The sequence below is a fragment of the Phasianus colchicus genome, chromosome 17, assembly GCF_987193195.1.
Source record: "Phasianus colchicus chromosome 17, bPhaCol1.hap1.1, whole genome shotgun sequence".
Classification (NCBI taxonomy): domain Eukaryota; kingdom Metazoa; phylum Chordata; class Aves; order Galliformes; family Phasianidae; genus Phasianus; species Phasianus colchicus.
In genome coordinates, this window is record NC_143452.1 from 10,178,865 (window position 1) to 10,196,281 (window position 17,417).

Genomic DNA, 17,417 nt, shown 5'->3' on the forward strand with positions numbered 1-17,417 from the left:
CCTCATGCCCATTGACTGCTGCCATGCCCATCCTGTCGTGCACAGAGTGCACATCCCTCTGTGCACATCCTTGCAGACAGCAGCCATGCTCAGGGCCAGAGATACACTGTGCTCGGGTGCAGGGGATCCAACAGATGGGGACGTGCCGGGTGTGAGGGCTTTGTCTGAGCAGTGGCGGCTGCACTCGGACCCGCAGATGGTGGAAGGGCGGCTGTGCTGGGGCCAGGGCCGTGGCCGCAGCCATGCGAGCGCAGTGCCCTGGGGATGCGGCCCCTTTTGTTGGGCTCTCACCTCTGGCAGAGGCCCCTTCCCCAGGCGCCCCTCGCCAGCTTTCAACTTTCAACTTGACCTGCTCCATTCACATGGAAATGGGATGCAAATGGAGACGGGAGCTGTGAGGAGGAGGAGAATGGAAGGGGAGGAAGGGGCCATGGGCAGCGACCCACTGTTGGTCCCTGCTTTCTGGCTGGGCTTCCCAGTAAGGAGGTACCACCTGCACGACAGGGCCTCCTCCAGTGGGAAAACTGGGGTCCCACTGGTGGGTTGCACTCCTTACCAGGGATCCCCAGTGTGAGAAGGGCCTGCGGAATCAGGGATGGAGCCCCACTCTCATCACCTGCTTCTCCCACCCAAGAGGCCCTGCTGCATTCTCACCCATGCTGGACATAGCCTTGCATTTGGAGACACGGGGGGAGCTCCTGGTGGGCCGTTCGCCTGCCTGATCCCAGCACAGTCCCATGGCCGAGGACCGCTCGGTGACCAAATGTTACCATCTGCCTTGGGGCCTTTGCTTGCATCTGCCGGGGTGCAGAGGGGCCGGGGCTCAGCTGCCGTGCGATGCAGCATGGGGTGGGGGGCGGCCCCCCCCCGGCACAGCAGGCAGCACGTGTCAGCTGGGTTGGGGTGAGAAGCGTGCAGCAGCACTCGGTCCCGTGCCCATCAACCCTTTGTGCCCCCCGGCCCCCGTGCCACAGCCAATTAGTCCTGGGTTCGAGTTCCTTTGTGCTGCAGGATGAACAAGGCACAGCCGCTGTCCCCTTGCTGCCCCCGTCCCCACAGGGAGCAGGGGGCTCAGCTGTATCAGCCCCTGTGCCTGGTGCCTCCTAGCAACACAGGGCACACTATGCAGAACCCCAACACGCCCCAAAGCCTGAACAACCACCCTGTAGCCCATCTGGGGACAGCGGGGGCACCACTGCTCTAGGTGCATGGGGTGGCTGCAGGGCACAGAGGTGCGGGGCACAGGCAGGGCAATAAGGGACAGGCAGGGCATTGCACGAGGCAGCGCGGTGCAGCCCGCTCTCCCAGCGACACCCAGTGGGTGCTGGGGGAAGAGCCGCTGAGGGGGGAGCTGGGTGCTGGGATGAGCCTTTGCCGGGCTGTGCTGCCATGGGGCAAAGCTTGCTGTGCCCTCTGCAGCCCCTGCCAGCTCCTGAGGGGTGCAAGCATCACATCTGCCAGCTCGAGGCACGTTTGGGCACCTGGTCATGTCCCACAGCCACCGTGCACCCTGTGCTGGCTGAGCAAGGCTGGAGGAGCGTTTGTGCACAATGCACACCTGCAGGCCACATTCTGTGTTCCCAGGGCAGGCAGTTCAACCCGCAGCCCTGCAGCCATCCATCCCAGACAGCACCGCACGGTGACATTTGCACCCACAAGGTGCATCCTGGTATAGGTGGGACACAGTTCTTTTGAGGACAAGGGCAAAGTCCGTGTCACAGCCAGGAATAACTGCCGGCACCCGGCCAAGGCAGGCTGTGCAGGTTCAGCGACTGCAGGGAGCACCTGGCATTACAGCCAGGCAGCAGCACGCTGGGGCTGACCCTGGTGGTATGTGGGGACGGGAGGGGCTGGGCTGTCCTTTGGGGGCAGGGATAGAGCGGGCGGGGGCACTTTGAGCACTAGGGCTGAGTTTGGAAGTCTCAGCCAGCACCTGGAGCTGTAGGGGGGGGGAAAGGGGGGAGTGAATGGGACCAAGAGGCTGTGCTGCTGCCAAAAGTGGGGAGCTGGGTGTGCTGGGAGGGGGGGCTGGTTGGGAGGAGGGAGGGGTGTTCCTGAGCCCCTCCAGCTGTTCCTGGTGGAATGGGATCACAATGAGATGGCTGCAATCACAGCTGCTCCCTCTGCCCCCCAAAGCACAGGGATCTGGGAGTTCACTTGAGAAAAAGACGCTCGCCCACCCCCCTAAAGCCCTCAGCACGCTACTTTTTATTCATCATTACGACTTTGTCTCATCCCACCCCCTCCAACAGCCGACCTGCCGCTCACGTACCCACCCCCCCTCCCTCCCCCAATCCCCAGGACCCGCTGGGTCCTCCAGCCCAGGACTCTTGGACCAACAACACAGCGTCAGACCCACCGCCGAGCAGGACAGCGGGACGGCGCTAGGTCACGTGACTCCGCTCGGTTCCCCACGCCCCGGGGAGGAGGAGAGGCTCAGTCCGCCGGGAGCAGCACCCGGCGCTCCGCACGCTGCCACCCATCTGCATCCGGAGGCGGTCACGTGGCCGGCTGACGTCACCGCCCGGCAGCCCGGACTCGCTGCGCCGCGTGCCGCTGGCTGCCCGTCCCCCAAAGCGCAGTGAGTTCCGAACGGGGAGATGCCCCGAACGTCACCCCGGCACCGGTCCGACCGGTCTCCCGTTTCTTCCTTTTTCCCTTTTGCTCCGTAACGAAAAGTCCCCACACCTCCTTGCCAGGCTGAGGTCATCCGGCGGGCGGCTCCGGCCCCACGAGTCCGGGTTTCCTCCACCGGGACTCAGCATAGCGCTGGGGGTCACCGAGCCCGCAAACCCCCCCCACCCCCCCATCATCCCCACCGCGGGGCTCGGGGCCGCGGGGGTCCCCTTGTGCTGGGACGGGGCCGGGCGGACAGCAGGTGCTCGGGGTGGGCAGGAGCTGTGCGGGCTGAGTCAGCCCGCAGGTATGAGCCGGAGCCTGTTTGCAGGTGGGGCCGCGGGGCCTTTCTGCCCCACCGCCGCCGGAGCCTGCTGCAGTCAGCGGGGGGCCGGCGGGAGGAGAAGAGCTGCTGGGCGCTGCCTGCGGATGCGGAGGGAAGGGCGAGGCCTCGGGTCCCAGGAGAGCGGCTGCGTAGGATTCACAGCTCCCCAGGTGAGAGCCAACAGTGCCTCAGGCTGTGCCATGCTGTGCCAGGCTGTGCCATGCTGTGCCATGCCGTGCCAGGCTGTGCCATGCCGTGCCAGGCTATGCCAGGCTGTGCCATGCTGTGCCAGGCCTTTCCGTGTCCTGCCAGGCCATAATAGTCCATTCTAGGCCATACTATGCTAGGCTGCGTTAGGTCATGCCAGGCCATGCTATGCTGTGCTAGGCTGTGCCATGCTGTGCTGTGCCAGGCCATAATAGTCCATGCTAGGCCATGCTGCTCTAGGCCGTACTATGCCAGGCTGTGTGAGGCCATGCCAGGCTGTGCCATGCTAAGCTGTGTTCTAGCTCAGCTCCAGCACACTACCTGGTTCCAGTCTCTGTGCCCTGACAAGGCACAATGGGTGCCTCAGGCAGAGCGGGGGGCCTTGTGGGGCACTGGGGGATCCCCGTGGTGGCACAGGGCCTCTTGCTGCTGGCTAGGCTGTGCCACTCTGCCAGTCCTGTGCTCACTGGGCGCTGCAGGAGAAGCAGCTGGAGCTGTATGTGGGAGAGGGGACATAGGCAGCATCTGTGGGGGCCTGGGAGACAGAACTCCACAACTGAATGAAGCTTCTCCCCACAGCACAGTGGCAGCCGGCCCTGAGCCATGGCGCTGCTCACCCACCTTCTTGCCTGTGCCTTTGGCATGGGCTCCTGGATGGCCATCAATGGGCTGTGGGTCGAGCTGCCGCTGCTGGTGACGGTGCTGCCAGAGCAGTGGGACCTGCCTTCCTACATCACCATCATCATCCAGATGGCCAACGTGGGGCCGCTCTTTGTCACCCTCATGCATCGCTTCTGGCCCGGCTCGTTGAAGGAGGTGGTCGTTATCTATGTGATTGTGTCTGTGGGCATCGTGGCCTGCTTGCTGCTGGCCTTCCTTTGGAACTACACGTCCCCCATTGCGGGGACCTCCCGTAGCACTGCATTCCTGATCCTCACCTTCTTCTTGGCTCTGGTTGACTGCACTTCCTCCGTCACCTTCCTGCCCTTCATGATGCAGCTGCAGGCCCAATACCTCACCACCTACTTCATAGGTGAAGGACTCAGTGGGCTGATCCCTGCTCTCATCGCCCTGGGCCAGGGCTCTGGTGTCTCCAGCTGTGCCAATGTCAGCCAGGTGGTCAACATCACCTCTGGCAACGAGACCACGGAGGGCACTATCTTCCAGATGGAGACCCGCTACCTCCCAGCCCGCTTCTCTACCCTCATTTTCTTCCTCCTCATGACTGCGATGATGGTAGTCTGTTTGGTGGCTTTCTTCTTCCTGACCAGGCAGCCCAAGGTATGGGAGCTCTCACAGCAGCAGTTGTGTCCCAGCACCATCATACTGAACTCCTTTGACCAGATCCTTGAGGATGATGCTGGCACGGGACGAGGCGAAGGCTACTCATGCCCAAAGAGCACCAAGCGGCCCATGGAGACCCACCCAGAGAAGGTCTCCTATTCTGTGGCCAAGCTTGCTTTCATCTACCTCCTTATCACTTGGGTGAGCTCTCTGACAAACGGGGTCCTGCCATCTGTGCAGTCCTACTCTTGCCTGCCATATGGCAACACCGCATATCACCTCTCGGCCACGCTCAGCTCCATGGCCAACCCTCTCGCCTGCATCGTGGCCATGTTCCTGCCCAGCAGGTACGTATGGGAGACCCAAAACTACCCCATTTTGGGGTGGTGGGTGTCCTCAGGGTGCTCATGCCCTGGCATCAGAAACACCCAGGAAGGACAATGGGGCCAACATTGAGCCTGCTCACTGGGCAGCACACGCTGTGGGGCTGTGCCCCTCTCTGTGCCGGGGTGGCAGTGCTGACCGGTGTCACCTAACTGTCCCTTGCAGGTCCCTGGCCCTGCTGGGCATCCTCAGCCTGGCGGGCACAGGCTTCGGTGCCTACAACATGGCCATAGCAGTGATGAGCCCGTGCCCCCTCCTACAGCATTCCCAGTGGGGCAGCGCCGTCATTGTAAGTCTTTGGATCCCTCAAACCTCAGGAGGGGTCTCAAGGTCCCCACTGACCTCTCTCTCCTGTGCCACCAGATCCTCTCCTGGGTGCTCTTCACCGGAACGCTCTCCTACGTGAAGGTGATGGCTGGGGTCATCCTGCGGAGTCGCAGCCACAGTGCACTGGTGTGGTACGGGGCGTTGGAGCAGCTGGGATCCCTGCTGGGTGCCCTGCTCATGTTCCCCCTCGTCAACATTTATGGTTTCTTCCAATCCGCCGACTACTGCAGCCTGCAGTGCCCAGTATGAGCACAGCGTTCTTCTTGTGTTCAAACAAATAGAAGGAGTTTGCTCAGCCCTTTGGCCTGTGCCCAGACCTGCTGCTTTCCACCTCGCCCTGCTGCACCGGGGGCTCAGCACCCTTGGGAGCAGTGTTTGTGTTTTCATTCCTGTTCTCCTCATTCTCGTGCCCATGCCGTAGTGGAGAGCAACTGCTGCCCTGGAACAAGGGGGGCTGCAGCCATCTTCAGAGTGTGGAGACAAAGGTCCCTCCTGGAAAACCAATAGCAGGAGACACAGACCCAATGGGATGGAAACCTTCTCAGGGAGCCCTTCTGGGGCTCTGGCAATGCTTTCTGCTCTCTCCCCACTGCCCTGTACCCCACAGCAGCCCCCGCTCGGTCTGGCTGTACCCAGGGGGGGCACAGAGCTGCAGCACAGCCCCGTGCCCACAGCCGTGCCATGAACAGCAGCACAAGGCTGTCACACGGGCTGGCAGAACTGTGCCACCTGGTACCCGACTGCACCTCGGCTGTGCCAGCAGGGGGTCCGGGGGGGTCCGGGGAGCAGCGTCAGCCCCCAGGCCGAGCAGCACTCGGTCGTCGCACGCGCCTGCGCCTCTTCCCCGGGGCACGAGGCAGCCGGGCCTTTGTCCCCGGTTCTTTGTCTGGCAATCTGCTCCCCACGGGAGCAGCAGCGACAGACCCGCTCTGCTGTGCCTTAACGAAGCGGAGCAGAGCAGCCCCCGGCCCCGGCTGCGTCCCGGCCGCCTGCGGGAAGGACGCGGCTGGAATTGCTAATCGCCCACCGCCCCGCACGGGTCCCACGGCCTGAGCTGTGCACCGCGCATCCCCCGTTTGCAGGGGGAGCGTGGGGAGAGGGGCAGAGCTGGGGGCTGCGGAGCAGCGGTGGATGCGGGGACCCCGTGGGGAGGTTATCCCATCCCAAGAGCAGGGCGCATCCCGCATTCCTTGCAATGAGACCGCGAGCCAAAGGGACGCAGCCCTTCACCCCCCCCCCGCGCCCCACATGAGGATGCTCCTGCCCATCCCAGACACGCAGGTCCCCAAAGACCCTCGCCCTGCACGGCCCCGCCAACCCCTCCCTCCCCAGCACGGCACAGGGGAACAATCGCCTCCGAGCCCTGCGAGCGAGCAGGAATTATTTCCATACAGCTGCTCGGGAAGGCAGGGATGGGGATGCAGCCATCACCCAGCCTCGCTCCGGGAGAACGCCCGGGCCTTTCTTCTGGCTCTCCCCCTCCCCGCCGTGGTGGGGGCAGGTTTGGGGGGGGCCCAGCCGCGCTGCAGTCAGCAATATTAGCAGAGCTCCGCAGGACTGATTGCAGGTTATTAACATACATTATCTCAGTCCCCTGCCTCTGAAAGGAGCCAGTTCCTATTCCCCCTCTCCCAGCCCTCCCTCCCCCTGTCTTTTACACTTAATTACCTCCCTTATTACACCACAGCCTGGAGAGAGAAAAAATCACAGGGCAGCGGGCAGGCAGGCAAGCTCGGCCCAACTAGGGCGTAAGTAATCGCCCGTTCTGCAAACGTGCCTTCAAGAAAAGTGATCGCACACACACAGATAAATAAATAAAGGAGCGCAGGGCTGGGAGCCGGCGGCCGAGGGATGGAGGAGGTGCTGGGGCCGACCCCAAGGCTGCACCTCGGGGAGAGGTGACCTTGGACTTGGACTGATGTCAGGGTTGCACCGCAGGGCCAGATGGGGTTGGTGCTGTGGCCCCAGTGAGTGATGCTGGGGGGAGTGAGCCCCAGTGCTATGGGGGGAGTGGGGTGGGAGCCCCAGCTTCGGAACAGGAGTGGGGTGGGCTGTGGGGTGCCCCTAGGATGAGAGGTGCACTGGGCTATGGGATGCCATGGGCTATGGGTACCCAGGGCTATGGCACGAGATGGGCTATGGGATGCTATAGGACATGGGGTACCTGGGGTTATGGGGTGTCCTAGGCTATAGGATGCTGTGGGTACCCCAGCCTATAGGGTGCCCTGGGTTATGGGATGCTATAGAACATAGGGTACTTGAGGCTGTGGTGTAACATGGGCTATGGGATGCTATAGAACTTGGGATAACCCAGGTTAGGGGATATCCTAGGATATGGGGTGCTGTGGAACATTTCCTTGGTTATGGGATGCCACACAAAGCAGTGAGTGTATGCTTGCTGGCCCCACACAGATGCAGAGCAGAGATGCCCCCAGCTCCCAGCACAGATGAAGGAGCACATGGCCACCAGCATGCCACGGGCAGTAGTAGGATCGGGGTGCCCCATGGGGTGCTGCTCTTGTCCCCTGCGTGTGACACTGTATGGCCAGCCAAAGGGCATCATCAGAACCCCACACTGACCACCACTGGTGGGCTGCTGGGGGCTGAGTGCTGCAATGCTCTCAGTGCATCACAGGGCTTGGGGACAGCATGGCCTTTCCCTAGCTGCTCACAGAGGAGGGGGATGCTCAGAGCATAACAGGGGGAGCACTGATTTCAAAAGGACTGTAGAGCAAGGCGAGGCAGGCTGAGGTTCCAAGCTGGTGGCAGGGCAGGGATTCACAGGGAGCAGGTCCTTTGTGCTGGGTCCCCCAGCTCGCTGTGCCCCACAAGCCCTTTGTCACCCCCAGCTGGCACAGGGGCTTGCTCCAGAGCTCCCACTGTGGCTCCCAGCTCATTTTACAGGGCACTGGCCATGCAGTGAGAGCAGTGATGGGCAGCAGAAGTGCTCCAGCCAGGTCCTCGCTGTCACCTGCCAGCTTGGGACCACGGCCTGCCTGCAAGAAGGGCCTCATCCTGTTCCGGCGGGGTCTGGGGGGACCAGTCTGAGCAGCTGAACTGCGTGCTTGGTGCAGGGAAGGGAGGAGGGGGAGAGGGGGCTCCAGGAGGGAACAATGCTCCGCCACGAGCCCGGCTATTGTTGTGGGCTGCGAAGGTCACGGCACTTCCCCAGGGACAGGGATAGGGATAGGGACATGGGAGAAGGACAGAAGGTGGGGAAAGGGACAAGAGAAGAGGCATGGTGACAGGGGAAAGGGACAGCAGGAAGGGATAGGGGTGGAACAGTCGGACAGTGAAGGGCTGGGAAAGGGGAGCAGGAATGGGGACGGAGAACAAGGGAAGGAACAAGGGAAAAATAAAGGGGTCATCAGAAAGGGACGGAAGACAGGGATAAAGACAACGGAGAGGGACACGGAATGGGGTTAGGAACAAGGAACAGGGATGGAGATAGGGGATGGAACCGGGACAGAGAATGGGAGCAGTGACAGCGCCTGGACCCCCGCCCCGTCATTCACAGCCCCGGGGGCTGGCGGCAGGGAGACAAAGGCAGCAGGAGGCAGCACACCCCCACCCCACCCCCCCCACCCCATGTCCCCGTGTGTCCCCATTGTCCGCGGCTGGGGGGGGTGGGACAGAGGGAAGCAGGGAGCGAGGACCCAACATTGCCACGACGCTCCGGGGGGCTCGGGGGGCTCGGGGAGGGGGGGCTCGGGGCGCGGCCGGGCGGAGCGGCCCCCTCCCCCCCGCCGCCTGCCTTCCTCCCCCTCCTCCACCTCCTCCCCCTCCTCCTCTCCTCCTCCTCCTCCTCAGCCTCCTCTCCTCCTCCTCCCCGGCGCCCGCCCCTCGCACTCCGCTCCCCGCTCCTCGCAGCCCGCACCACCGGCCCGGAGCGCAGCGCGGGGCCAGGGGCCGCCCCGGGCCGGGCCAGTGCCGGTACCGGGGCCGGTGGCGGTGCCGGTGCCGGAGCTGTCCAGTGCTGAAGGCTCCGGCCCGGCCCCGCCATGCCCCGCTCCTTCCTGGTGAAGAAGCTGAAGGCGGACGCGTTCCCTCTCGCCGGGGCTCCCGCGCCCCCCTACGCCCCCCTGGAGCCCCCCTACGCGCTGCCCGGCCCCGCTGCCGGAGATGGTGAGTGCGGGGCGGGGGGCTCCGGGGAACGCCCCCCCCACACCCCATTGTGTGCGCCCGACGGGGCGGCGGGGGGGAACGGGGGTACCGAGGGAGCGGGGCCGGGGGGCTCGGGGAGGGCAGGAGGAGGGCGGCGGGGGGGGTCTCAACGCTGCGTCCCGCGGGTCCCGTCCTTGTTCGCCTTTGTGGGTCCCCCCCCCTCCTCCCCAGCGCCACCAACCCCTGTCGAAGTTGGTCCTTGGGGACGCGGTGACAGCGGCAGTGCAGGTGATGGAGTCACGGCGGACCCCGCTGTCCCCGCGGTTGGGGGCAGCGAGGAGGGCTCCTTCCAGCGCAAGTTTTGGGGGGCACGAAGCAGCCGGGAGCGACGCGGGAGGGTGGGGGGGCCGGGCTGCTCGCCGTGCCTGCGGCTTTCATTGTTCGCAGCCCCGCTCCCCTCCGACAGCTCCGCGCGCTCTGTCACCTCCCCGGGCACAATAGGGGGGTGGGGGCAGCCCCCTCCCTGGCACTGGGAGAGGTACGAAGGGTGGGCATGAGGGTGGCGGGGCCCCCAGAGCCACGAGCTTCGGGGTGACACCGGGCCGGGCTCTGTGCGGGTCACCTGCGCTCAGTAGAGACCCCCGACGGGGCGAGCCGGGGGTGTGCCATAGAAGGGGACGGCGATGGGGACGTTTTTCCCAGGTCACGGCTCGGCTGCTCCTGGAGCCGCAGGCTGCGCTGGGTGCAGCGATGGGCCCGATCCAGCCCCATGCAGCCAACGCTGCTCTGCGTGTCCTCATTTCTGCTGCCCAGCACAGGGGCACGGCGCAATGCCTACACAAGCCGGGGGTCCCCTTCTCCTCCCCATCCTATGGGGAGCAGCAGCTGGTGGGGGAGGGATGCACTGCAGCTGGGCAGAAGCTGCCGACGCTGCTCTCCTGGAAATAACCTTGCTGCATGCTTGGAGGCAGCGTGAGAAATTGCTGAGCAGAGCGCTTTCTGCACAGCCCGTGCGACCGCACTGTCAGCACAGCGCGGGCAGCGGGGGGGGCTGCACTGTGCCCCAGCCTCCCAGACCCCTCCCCACAGCAGTGCAGGGACCCCACAGCCTCAATGGGACAAAGCATGGGGCCCCGCAGCTGCAGCATTTACTGGGCAGCCCAGATGAGGGGGTCCCAAAGGTGGGAGGGGGGTTGCATTTAGGGGTATTTTGTGGGGTGGGGTGTGCATACTGCCCCACAGTTATGCATCAGTGCCAGTGAGCCTGGCAGTGTGCTGAGCCCCCCAGCAGCCCCCACCGTCACCATCAGCAGCAGGGATGCGTCCTCTGGAGCAGCTGGCAGGGGCCATTGTGCACAAAGCAGGTGACTGCCAGGACCAGTGTAGGGCAGCCTGGGTAGCCACGTGTCCCACTGTGTGTGCCCCGAGCTGCTGACCCAGCTGGGAGGCACTGGGAGAATGCAGTGCAGTGACCATCACATGCTGACATCAAAGGGATGGAGACACTCATGGCATTGCTCTGGCACAGGTCAAGAGTCAATTACCCAAAGCCATGAGCAGATCTCCATCAGTGTCACATGGGGTGGCACTGCCAGCATGGCCCTAAGCCCCCTCTGCTCCTGGGGCCCATTGGTCTCTGTCCTCAGTGTGAGCCCAGTGGCCCTGGTGTCACCAGTCCCCATGTGCCACATTCCTGAGGGAGATGGGGTGACCTCTCCGAGCCCTTTTGTGCTCATCTCTGCTCTCTCACCCCGTTCCTAGAAATAGGAATAGAAACAGGGAGATGGGGATAGGAGCAGAGCCCACAACCTCTGCCTCCCATTGGGCCAGCACCCAGGGCAGGCTCATCCCTTGTGCACATGAGGAATCAGTGATGTGCAGGGCCAGTGACCGCTGGGTATTTTCAGCTCACTGCTGGGCAGAACCCAACCCAGAGGAGGATGATCCGTGTGTCGTCCCCGCAGGGTACCTACAGCACTGCCTGGCGCCCGCCGGCTACAACCCCGACAAGAAGCAGGGGCTGCCGCCGGCACCGCCAGACCCGGCCTACGCACCCGGCCAGGAGGAGTACAGCGACCCCGAGAGCCCCCAGTCCACCTTCTCCGCCCGCTACTTCAACGGGGAGGCAGCGGTGACGGACAGCTACTCCATGGACGCCTTCTTCATCACCGACGGGCGGTCGCGTCGGCGCGGGGAGAGCCAACGCCGCGGCAGCCACCGCCACTCCTGCCCCGAGTGCGGCAAGACCTACGCCACCTCCTCCAACCTCAGCCGGCACAAGCAGACCCACCGTAGCCTGGACAGCAAGATGGCCAGGAAATGCCCGACCTGCGGCAAGGCGTACGTCTCCATGCCCGCCCTGGCCATGCACGTCCTCACCCACAACCTCAAGCACAAGTGCGACGTCTGCGGCAAAGCCTTCAGCCGGCCCTGGCTGCTGCAGGGCCACATGCGTTCGCACACCGGGGAGAAGCCCTTTGGCTGCTCTCACTGTGGCAAGGCCTTCGCCGACCGCTCCAACCTGCGCGCCCACATGCAGACCCACTCCGCCTTCAAGCACTACAAGTGCAAGCAGTGCGAGAAGACCTTCGCCCTCAAGTCGTACCTCAACAAGCACTACGAGTCCGCCTGCTTCAAGGGCTCCGAACACAGCTGTGCAATAGGGAACTAGTCCCCGTGCCCTCCCCCCCCCCCCCCGCCCCCACCGCACCCCCCCACCACCTCCACCCCTCCCCATCCTGGTGCCAGCTGCCGATTCGGGGCTGGAGGATGTTTCCCACATCTCCCACCCCCCTAAATAAAAAGGAGCCCCCAGCCCCCCGGGAAGGGCTGGATGCAGTCCCTGCAGCCAGGCAGGTCTCTCTGCAGGGACTGCCCCGGGAGCATCGCCTGCACCCGGGCCAGACCTTCCCCAGCTCGCGATGCTCACCCTTATTTATTTAATTTATTCCTATTATTTATTTAGAGCTGCTGCTTCTCCTCCCAGGAACTACCGGGGAGAAAAGACACTCACCTGGTCCATAGCAAGGACAGGACCATGGGGCAAAGAGCCAGGCAGGACTGACGGACCCCACCCACCCCGCTGCCCCCACCCACATGGGCACAGCCCCTGGGGCAGAACCCGTACCCAAACTCTCAGCCCCTGTTGGGCTGCTCCCATCCCCTCTCCTCCCTGGCCAACCCCAGGCCCCTCTGCCCTCACCCCCCGCACACCCCAGGAGGGGTCGGTGGTGCCCGGGTGAGTCTATTTAATTGATGCTCTTATTTATATTATTTATTCCTTCTGCTTTTCACTATTTATTTGCCAAGACCGGAGGCGGATCGCCGTGCCCGGGGACACAGCCACGGGGACACGGATGGGGACACAGCCCCAAGAGACAGAACCACACACCGCCAGCTCCCGCTCTGCTCCCTGCACGGGGACGAAGCAGCGATTCTATGCAACCCCTGCCCCGCAGCGAGCCGCTCCTACCTCGGGCCTCGGCACCCAGGGGCTCAGCCCGGCTCTCCCTTTGCAGTCTTCCTGCTCCGTCTTCCTCCCACCGCAGTCTTCCTCCTGCCGTGCCCGTGGCTCCCAGGGTCATTTTGAGCCCCGTGGGCAGCCCGAGCTGCAGCATTTTTCGTGCGTCCCCTCGGGCAGCGCAGCGTGCGGGGCTGCCCCGTGTGTTATACTGTACATAGCGGATACCACAGCAATAATTTTTTCCGTGCATGATCGCTTTTCTTTTTCTGCCAGGTTTTGTATTGGACAGGCCGCGGTAAGAGGAGAACCGACCGCCCGCAGTATTACTTGTAATGCAATTCAGGGATATAAAAGGGACTTCTGCCACTACCAGGTGTGTCTTGGGCTGTTTGTGCACACGGAGGTGGGTGGGCAGCAGGTGTTCTGTGTACATCCTCAAAAGGGGAGTGGTGGCACCTGCAGTGCAAGCTCTGCAAATGGTGCTGCGCCCCAATAACGGCACTGCGCCCCAAGAACAGCACTGTACCCCAATAACGGCACCGCACCCCATTAACAGCACCGCACCCCATTAACAGCACTGCACCCCATTAACGGCACTGCACCCCATTAACGGCACCGCATCCCACTCGCAGTGCTGCACTCTGCTTGCAAAAAACACCAGGGGGAGCAGCAGCAGCAGAGCGCTGACCTGAAAGCAAAGCAAAGTGCAGAGTCCCGGTAGTGGGGTGGGGATCCTGGGGACTGCCCAGCTGGGATCACTGGGTGTTGCATCCCGAATCCACCAACGGGGTTCTGCTGTGCTGTCCTTCCTCATCCTCACCGTCACCAGTGAAGGGCAGAACGTGGGACACTGCCGACCTGGGATGTGACCCTGAGTCAGCACTGGGGATAGAGAACCGTGCAGCTGGGGCAGGGGGTGTACAGGGGGTCGGGACAGGGCTGTGGGGGGCTCGGAACAAGGGGCGTGGGGGACCCAAATTTTCCCCAGAACCTCTCCACCACTGGGGACATTGATTCCAAGAAATGACCCAGAAATGTCCCAGAACATCCATTCCAGCCTGGAGCCGGACCCGGTGACCTCTGTTCCTTCTAATCCGGGATATCCCACAGCTCCACGAAGACAGACCCACGGCTGAACGCCCCCCCCCCCCCCCACCGACTCCTTCCCCCCCTCCCCCTTCGCCGCTCCCCCCCACCCCGTTCCATCCGTGCCGGTTCCACGCAGCTCCAGGCGGTGACCTCACTCTCCGATTCTCAGCGCACGGACCGAGGGCTGCTCAGCAACCCATCCTCGACGGCACCCCCGCCCTCGGGCCGCGTGGCCAACCAACCCTTTCCGCGGCCTCACCGTGACGCTGCAAAGCGCGGCGATGGCGGCGGGCGGAGGGCGGGCGGCGCTGCGGGGAGCGGCGCTGCGCGGGGCGGGGGGAGGCGGTGCGGGGCGCGGAGCGGCGGAGCGGCGGCCGGAGGTGGCGGCGGTGGCCATGGCTGAGGAAGAGGGGAACGGTGACACCGGGAGTATCCACACGCAGCACATCGCCGCCGTACACAACGTGCCCATGAGCGTCCTCATCCGGCCCATCCCCTCCGTGCTGGAGCCTGAGAAAGTGCGGAGTTTGGTGCGGACCCTGCAGGTGGGTGCGGGGACAAGGGGGGTGTGGAGACGGCGGGGTCGGGTGTATCGAGGGCTCCGGGGTGCCGGAGGAGTCGGAGGTGCCGGGAGGGAGCGGGGTCGAATGTGCTGAGGAGTTTGGGGTTCCGGGGAGCCCGGGGTGTTGGGGCTGTGCGGGGTCGGGGGGGTCATAGGTGCCGGGAGGGCGCGGGGTCGAATATGCCGGGTTCTATGAGGCGCGGAGGGTCAGGGTTGCCGAAAGGACCCGGGGTGCCGGGAGGGTTCGGGGATCGGGACAGCGCAGGTTCGGGTCGCCCGGTTCGGGGTTGCCGGGGCACATCCGAAGAAGCGCGCAGCAGCGCGGCTCTCTCCATCCTTCTCTCCTTCACCCTCTCTCCTCCCAGGAGGACCCCGAGCGGGTCCCCCCCATCGACGTGCTATGGATCAAGGGCAGCCAGGGCGGGGATTACTTCTACTCCTTCGGTGGGTGTCACCGCTACGCGGCGCACCGCGAGCTGCACCGGGACACCATCCCCGCCAAGATCATCCCGTCCACGCTCAGCGACCTCCGCACCTACCTGGGCTCCTCTACGCCTGACCTGCGCTGAGGCGGACCCCTCCCTCCCCTCCGGGGCTCAGCCGAGCACCGCCCCCGCCCCCGGCGCTGCGGTTGGGATGGGGTCGCGGGGGGGTCCCGGTGCCGGTGGGTGTCACTCGCGGCCGGGAGGTGGCGACCGTGTGCCGCGGGAACAGGGCGGGGAGGGATCGGACCGGGACATCCCGAACCGAGACATCTCCGAACCGGGATATCTCGAACCAGGACGTTACGAACCAGGATATCTCCGAACTGGGAAATCCCCAAACCGGCGCGGTACCGAACCGGAGCGGCACCCAACTGGGCACAACTGGGCTGGAACATCTCTGAACCGGGAGGGAGTGGGTCGAGCTGGGGCACGTGGAACTGGGACAGGACAAAGCCAAAGCCAGGCACCACCGAAGCAGGGCACCGCTGAACTGGGACACACACAAACCAGGACAAACCTGTACCGGGGCACCCACCACCCCCAGCCTTCCCAGCGCCACTCCAGGCTCACCCTGGGCTGTGCCTGCCCCAGAGCTGCCTGCTCCATCCTCAGATGCATCCCACAGCCCCTCCTCCATGGGGTTGTCTCCAGAAGACACCCACTGCTGCTCTGGGAATAAAGGTGACCAACCCCCCTGGTCTGTATGCTGGTGCTGGGAGCAGCTGTGAGATGGGGCACAGGGACATGTGGGGTGGGGATGGACGCTGTGCTGGTACCCAATGCTGTGTCAACGGACAGGCACTGTGCTGGGAGTTGGGTGCTCTGATGGGGACAAATAGGGGGTCAGTCCATGCTGCCTTAGGATTGACTCTACTCTGCTTCTGAGTGCAGTTGCACCATGCTGGGATGCTGTCAGCTCTGCAAATGCCACGTCTTCACCCCATGTGCAAGCTGGAAAAACCACACTGAGCATCCCACAGCTATCCGGCATCCCTTTGAGCCAGGAACCAGGGAGGGGAAAGGCCACTGACTCACCCCATCACACTGTGAGTCAGCAGCAGAACTGGGAAAGGAACTGCGTCCGGACACTCTGCCTGCTGGCCACACTCCATGCCAGCTGGATCCTGTCCTTCAAGGGCAGGAATGGGCCAGGGCTGGGATCTGGGAGGAGGGCACAGGCAGCTCTGCGGGGGTTTGCAGCCATCCCTTTGCACAGCAGCACGCACGGTGCTGCCTGCTGCTCAGGGCACGCTTTGCTTCCACTGCGTTTCCGCAGGAAGGGCCGGCTGGGCTGGGGGCTGCCAGGGCAGGGGCTGGGGGTGTGCACGGCCGGGCTGCATGCGTCGCATCAAAGCTGCCTCCGCCGGGAGGAAACCCTGCGAGCGTGCGCGGAGAGAGCAGCCCTGCTGCACGGCTCCCTCATGGGCCGTAAATTTCTGCGAAGAATTGTGGCGTGCTAAAAAGTTTCCTCTCCATAGAGCGCGGGGGGAGGGATGAGGTGGCAGCTCCTTTGGCAATACAGATCACCTCGCACACAGAAATGGGACCCCGGGGCAGGGAGGGGATTTTGCCCAGCCCCAGGGCACGTCACAAGCATGGGGATCTCTGCAGGGCTCTGCATGCCCCGTGTTCCCAGGGGAGCACCCCCAGCTCCCGACTGGCATGGGGGTGAGCCTTGCCAAAGCCAGCCATCCCTGTGTCTGTCCACCCGTCCATCCGTCCATCCATCCATCCCTCCACCTGTCCCCCTTCCCTCTGCCTGACCTGCAGGGTCTCTGGTGTCGCCGGCTGACAGCCGATCTCGGCTGCCTCCAATCCATTCGTTCCAGGCCAGGAACAAAGGCGCTTTGTGGGCTCCCTCCCGCTCCGTCTGGGCTGGCTGGGAGGGTCCCAGCTCCGGAACTGGGACAGACTTCCCCGCACGACAGCCGTGTAATGCCTTCCAGATCAGCCCACAGGTACAGCCCCTGTGAGAGGCCCGAGCACCCTGCAATGCCCCTGGCACAGCCACCGGCACAGGGAACCTGCCAGGACCGCTGCCATCAGTCCCATTCCAGCATCCCCATCCCGCTGTCCCCATCCCAGTCACTCAGGTACAGACCAGAGGCAGCTATTGATAGTGCAGGTCTCTCCATATTTGTAAGTAGAGTCAGCATTCCCTTGGCTTGCAGAGGAAGTGGGATGGGATGGAATGAGATGGGATAGGCTGGCATGGCATGGCATGGGGATGGTACAAGATTGTTAGGTCAGGCTGGCACTGCTTTGCCCAGCCTCAGGCAGGGTCAGCTCTTTGTCCTGGCAGCCACATGGTCTGCACAGCCATGGGGTCTGGAATCCATTTGCCTCGCAAGAAGCAGTGTTTTCCCAGCAGGACTGGAGAAGCACAGAGTGGCAGGGAGCAGATCCGGCCCCCTGTGCCATCTGCTCTCTGTTTATTTTCTTACACTTAAGTATCACCTCTCAGATAAACGCTCTTCAGTGTGGGAGGGCAGGGGGCATTTCCCAGCACACAGGGGGAAAACCCAGCCCTGGGGGATGCCAGCTCCCTATTCTAGCCCCTCTTTGGGTTGT

The 17,417-nt window shown here is 63.8% G+C and overlaps 3 protein-coding genes across 4 annotated transcripts; all 3 read left to right on the forward strand.

Moving 5' to 3' along the window:
* The first annotated feature begins 1,983 nt into the window (after window positions 1–1,983).
* Window positions 1,984–5,441, forward strand: SLC52A3 (solute carrier family 52 member 3). Its single transcript, XM_031589022.2, has 5 exons — window positions 1,984–2,581; window positions 2,948–3,111; window positions 3,728–4,779; window positions 4,982–5,105; window positions 5,180–5,441. The coding sequence occupies exons 3-5, from the start codon at window positions 3,752–3,754 to the stop codon at window positions 5,390–5,392; spliced, it is 1,365 nt and encodes a 454-aa protein (XP_031444882.2). The 5' UTR covers window positions 1,984–2,581; window positions 2,948–3,111; window positions 3,728–3,751; the 3' UTR covers window positions 5,393–5,441.
* A 3,592-nt stretch (window positions 5,442–9,033) lies between these two features.
* Window positions 9,034–11,931, forward strand: SCRT2 (scratch family transcriptional repressor 2). Its single transcript, XM_031591316.2, has 2 exons — window positions 9,034–9,268; window positions 11,212–11,931. Exons 1-2 carry the CDS (start codon window positions 9,145–9,147, stop codon window positions 11,916–11,918), a joined length of 831 nt encoding a protein of 276 aa, XP_031447176.1. The 5' UTR covers window positions 9,034–9,144; the 3' UTR covers window positions 11,919–11,931.
* Window positions 11,932–13,893: 1,962 nt separating this feature from the next.
* On the forward strand, window positions 13,894–17,224 carry SRXN1 (sulfiredoxin 1). Of its 2 annotated transcripts, XR_016471944.1 has the most exons (3): window positions 13,894–14,344; window positions 14,727–15,025; window positions 15,143–17,224. XR_016471944.1 is itself a non-coding variant. In XM_031591303.2 (2 exons), the coding sequence occupies exons 1-2, from the start codon at window positions 14,081–14,083 to the stop codon at window positions 14,928–14,930; spliced, it is 468 nt and encodes a 155-aa protein (XP_031447163.2). In that variant the 5' UTR covers window positions 13,894–14,080; the 3' UTR covers window positions 14,931–16,318. The 2 variants fall into 2 exon arrangements, 1 of the variants encoding a protein (XP_031447163.2); XM_031591303.2 differs by having other exon boundaries at window positions 14,727–16,318.
* Window positions 17,225–17,417: the final 193 nt, after the last annotated feature.

Bases quoted from the DNA above. Each gene is read 5' to 3' on its own strand.
- SLC52A3 (XM_031589022.2), top strand. From the start codon at position 3,752: ATGGCGCTGCTCACCCACCTTCTTGCCTGTGCCTTTGGCATGGGCTCC. The intron at 4,780-4,981 runs GTACGTATGGGA...TGTCCCTTGCAG, and splicing joins GCCATGTTCCTGCCCAGCAG to GTCCCTGGCCCTGCTGGGCA. The intron at 5,106-5,179 runs GTAAGTCTTTGG...CTGTGCCACCAG, and splicing joins AGTGGGGCAGCGCCGTCATT to ATCCTCTCCTGGGTGCTCTT.
- SCRT2 (XM_031591316.2), top strand. From the start codon at position 9,145: ATGCCCCGCTCCTTCCTGGTGAAGAAGCTGAAGGCGGACGCGTTCCCT. The intron at 9,269-11,211 runs GTGAGTGCGGGG...TCGTCCCCGCAG, and splicing joins CGGCCCCGCTGCCGGAGATG to GGTACCTACAGCACTGCCTG.
- SRXN1 (XM_031591303.2), top strand. From the start codon at position 14,081: ATGGCGGCGGGCGGAGGGCGGGCGGCGCTGCGGGGAGCGGCGCTGCGC. The intron at 14,345-14,726 runs GTGGGTGCGGGG...CTCTCCTCCCAG, and splicing joins GTTTGGTGCGGACCCTGCAG to GAGGACCCCGAGCGGGTCCC.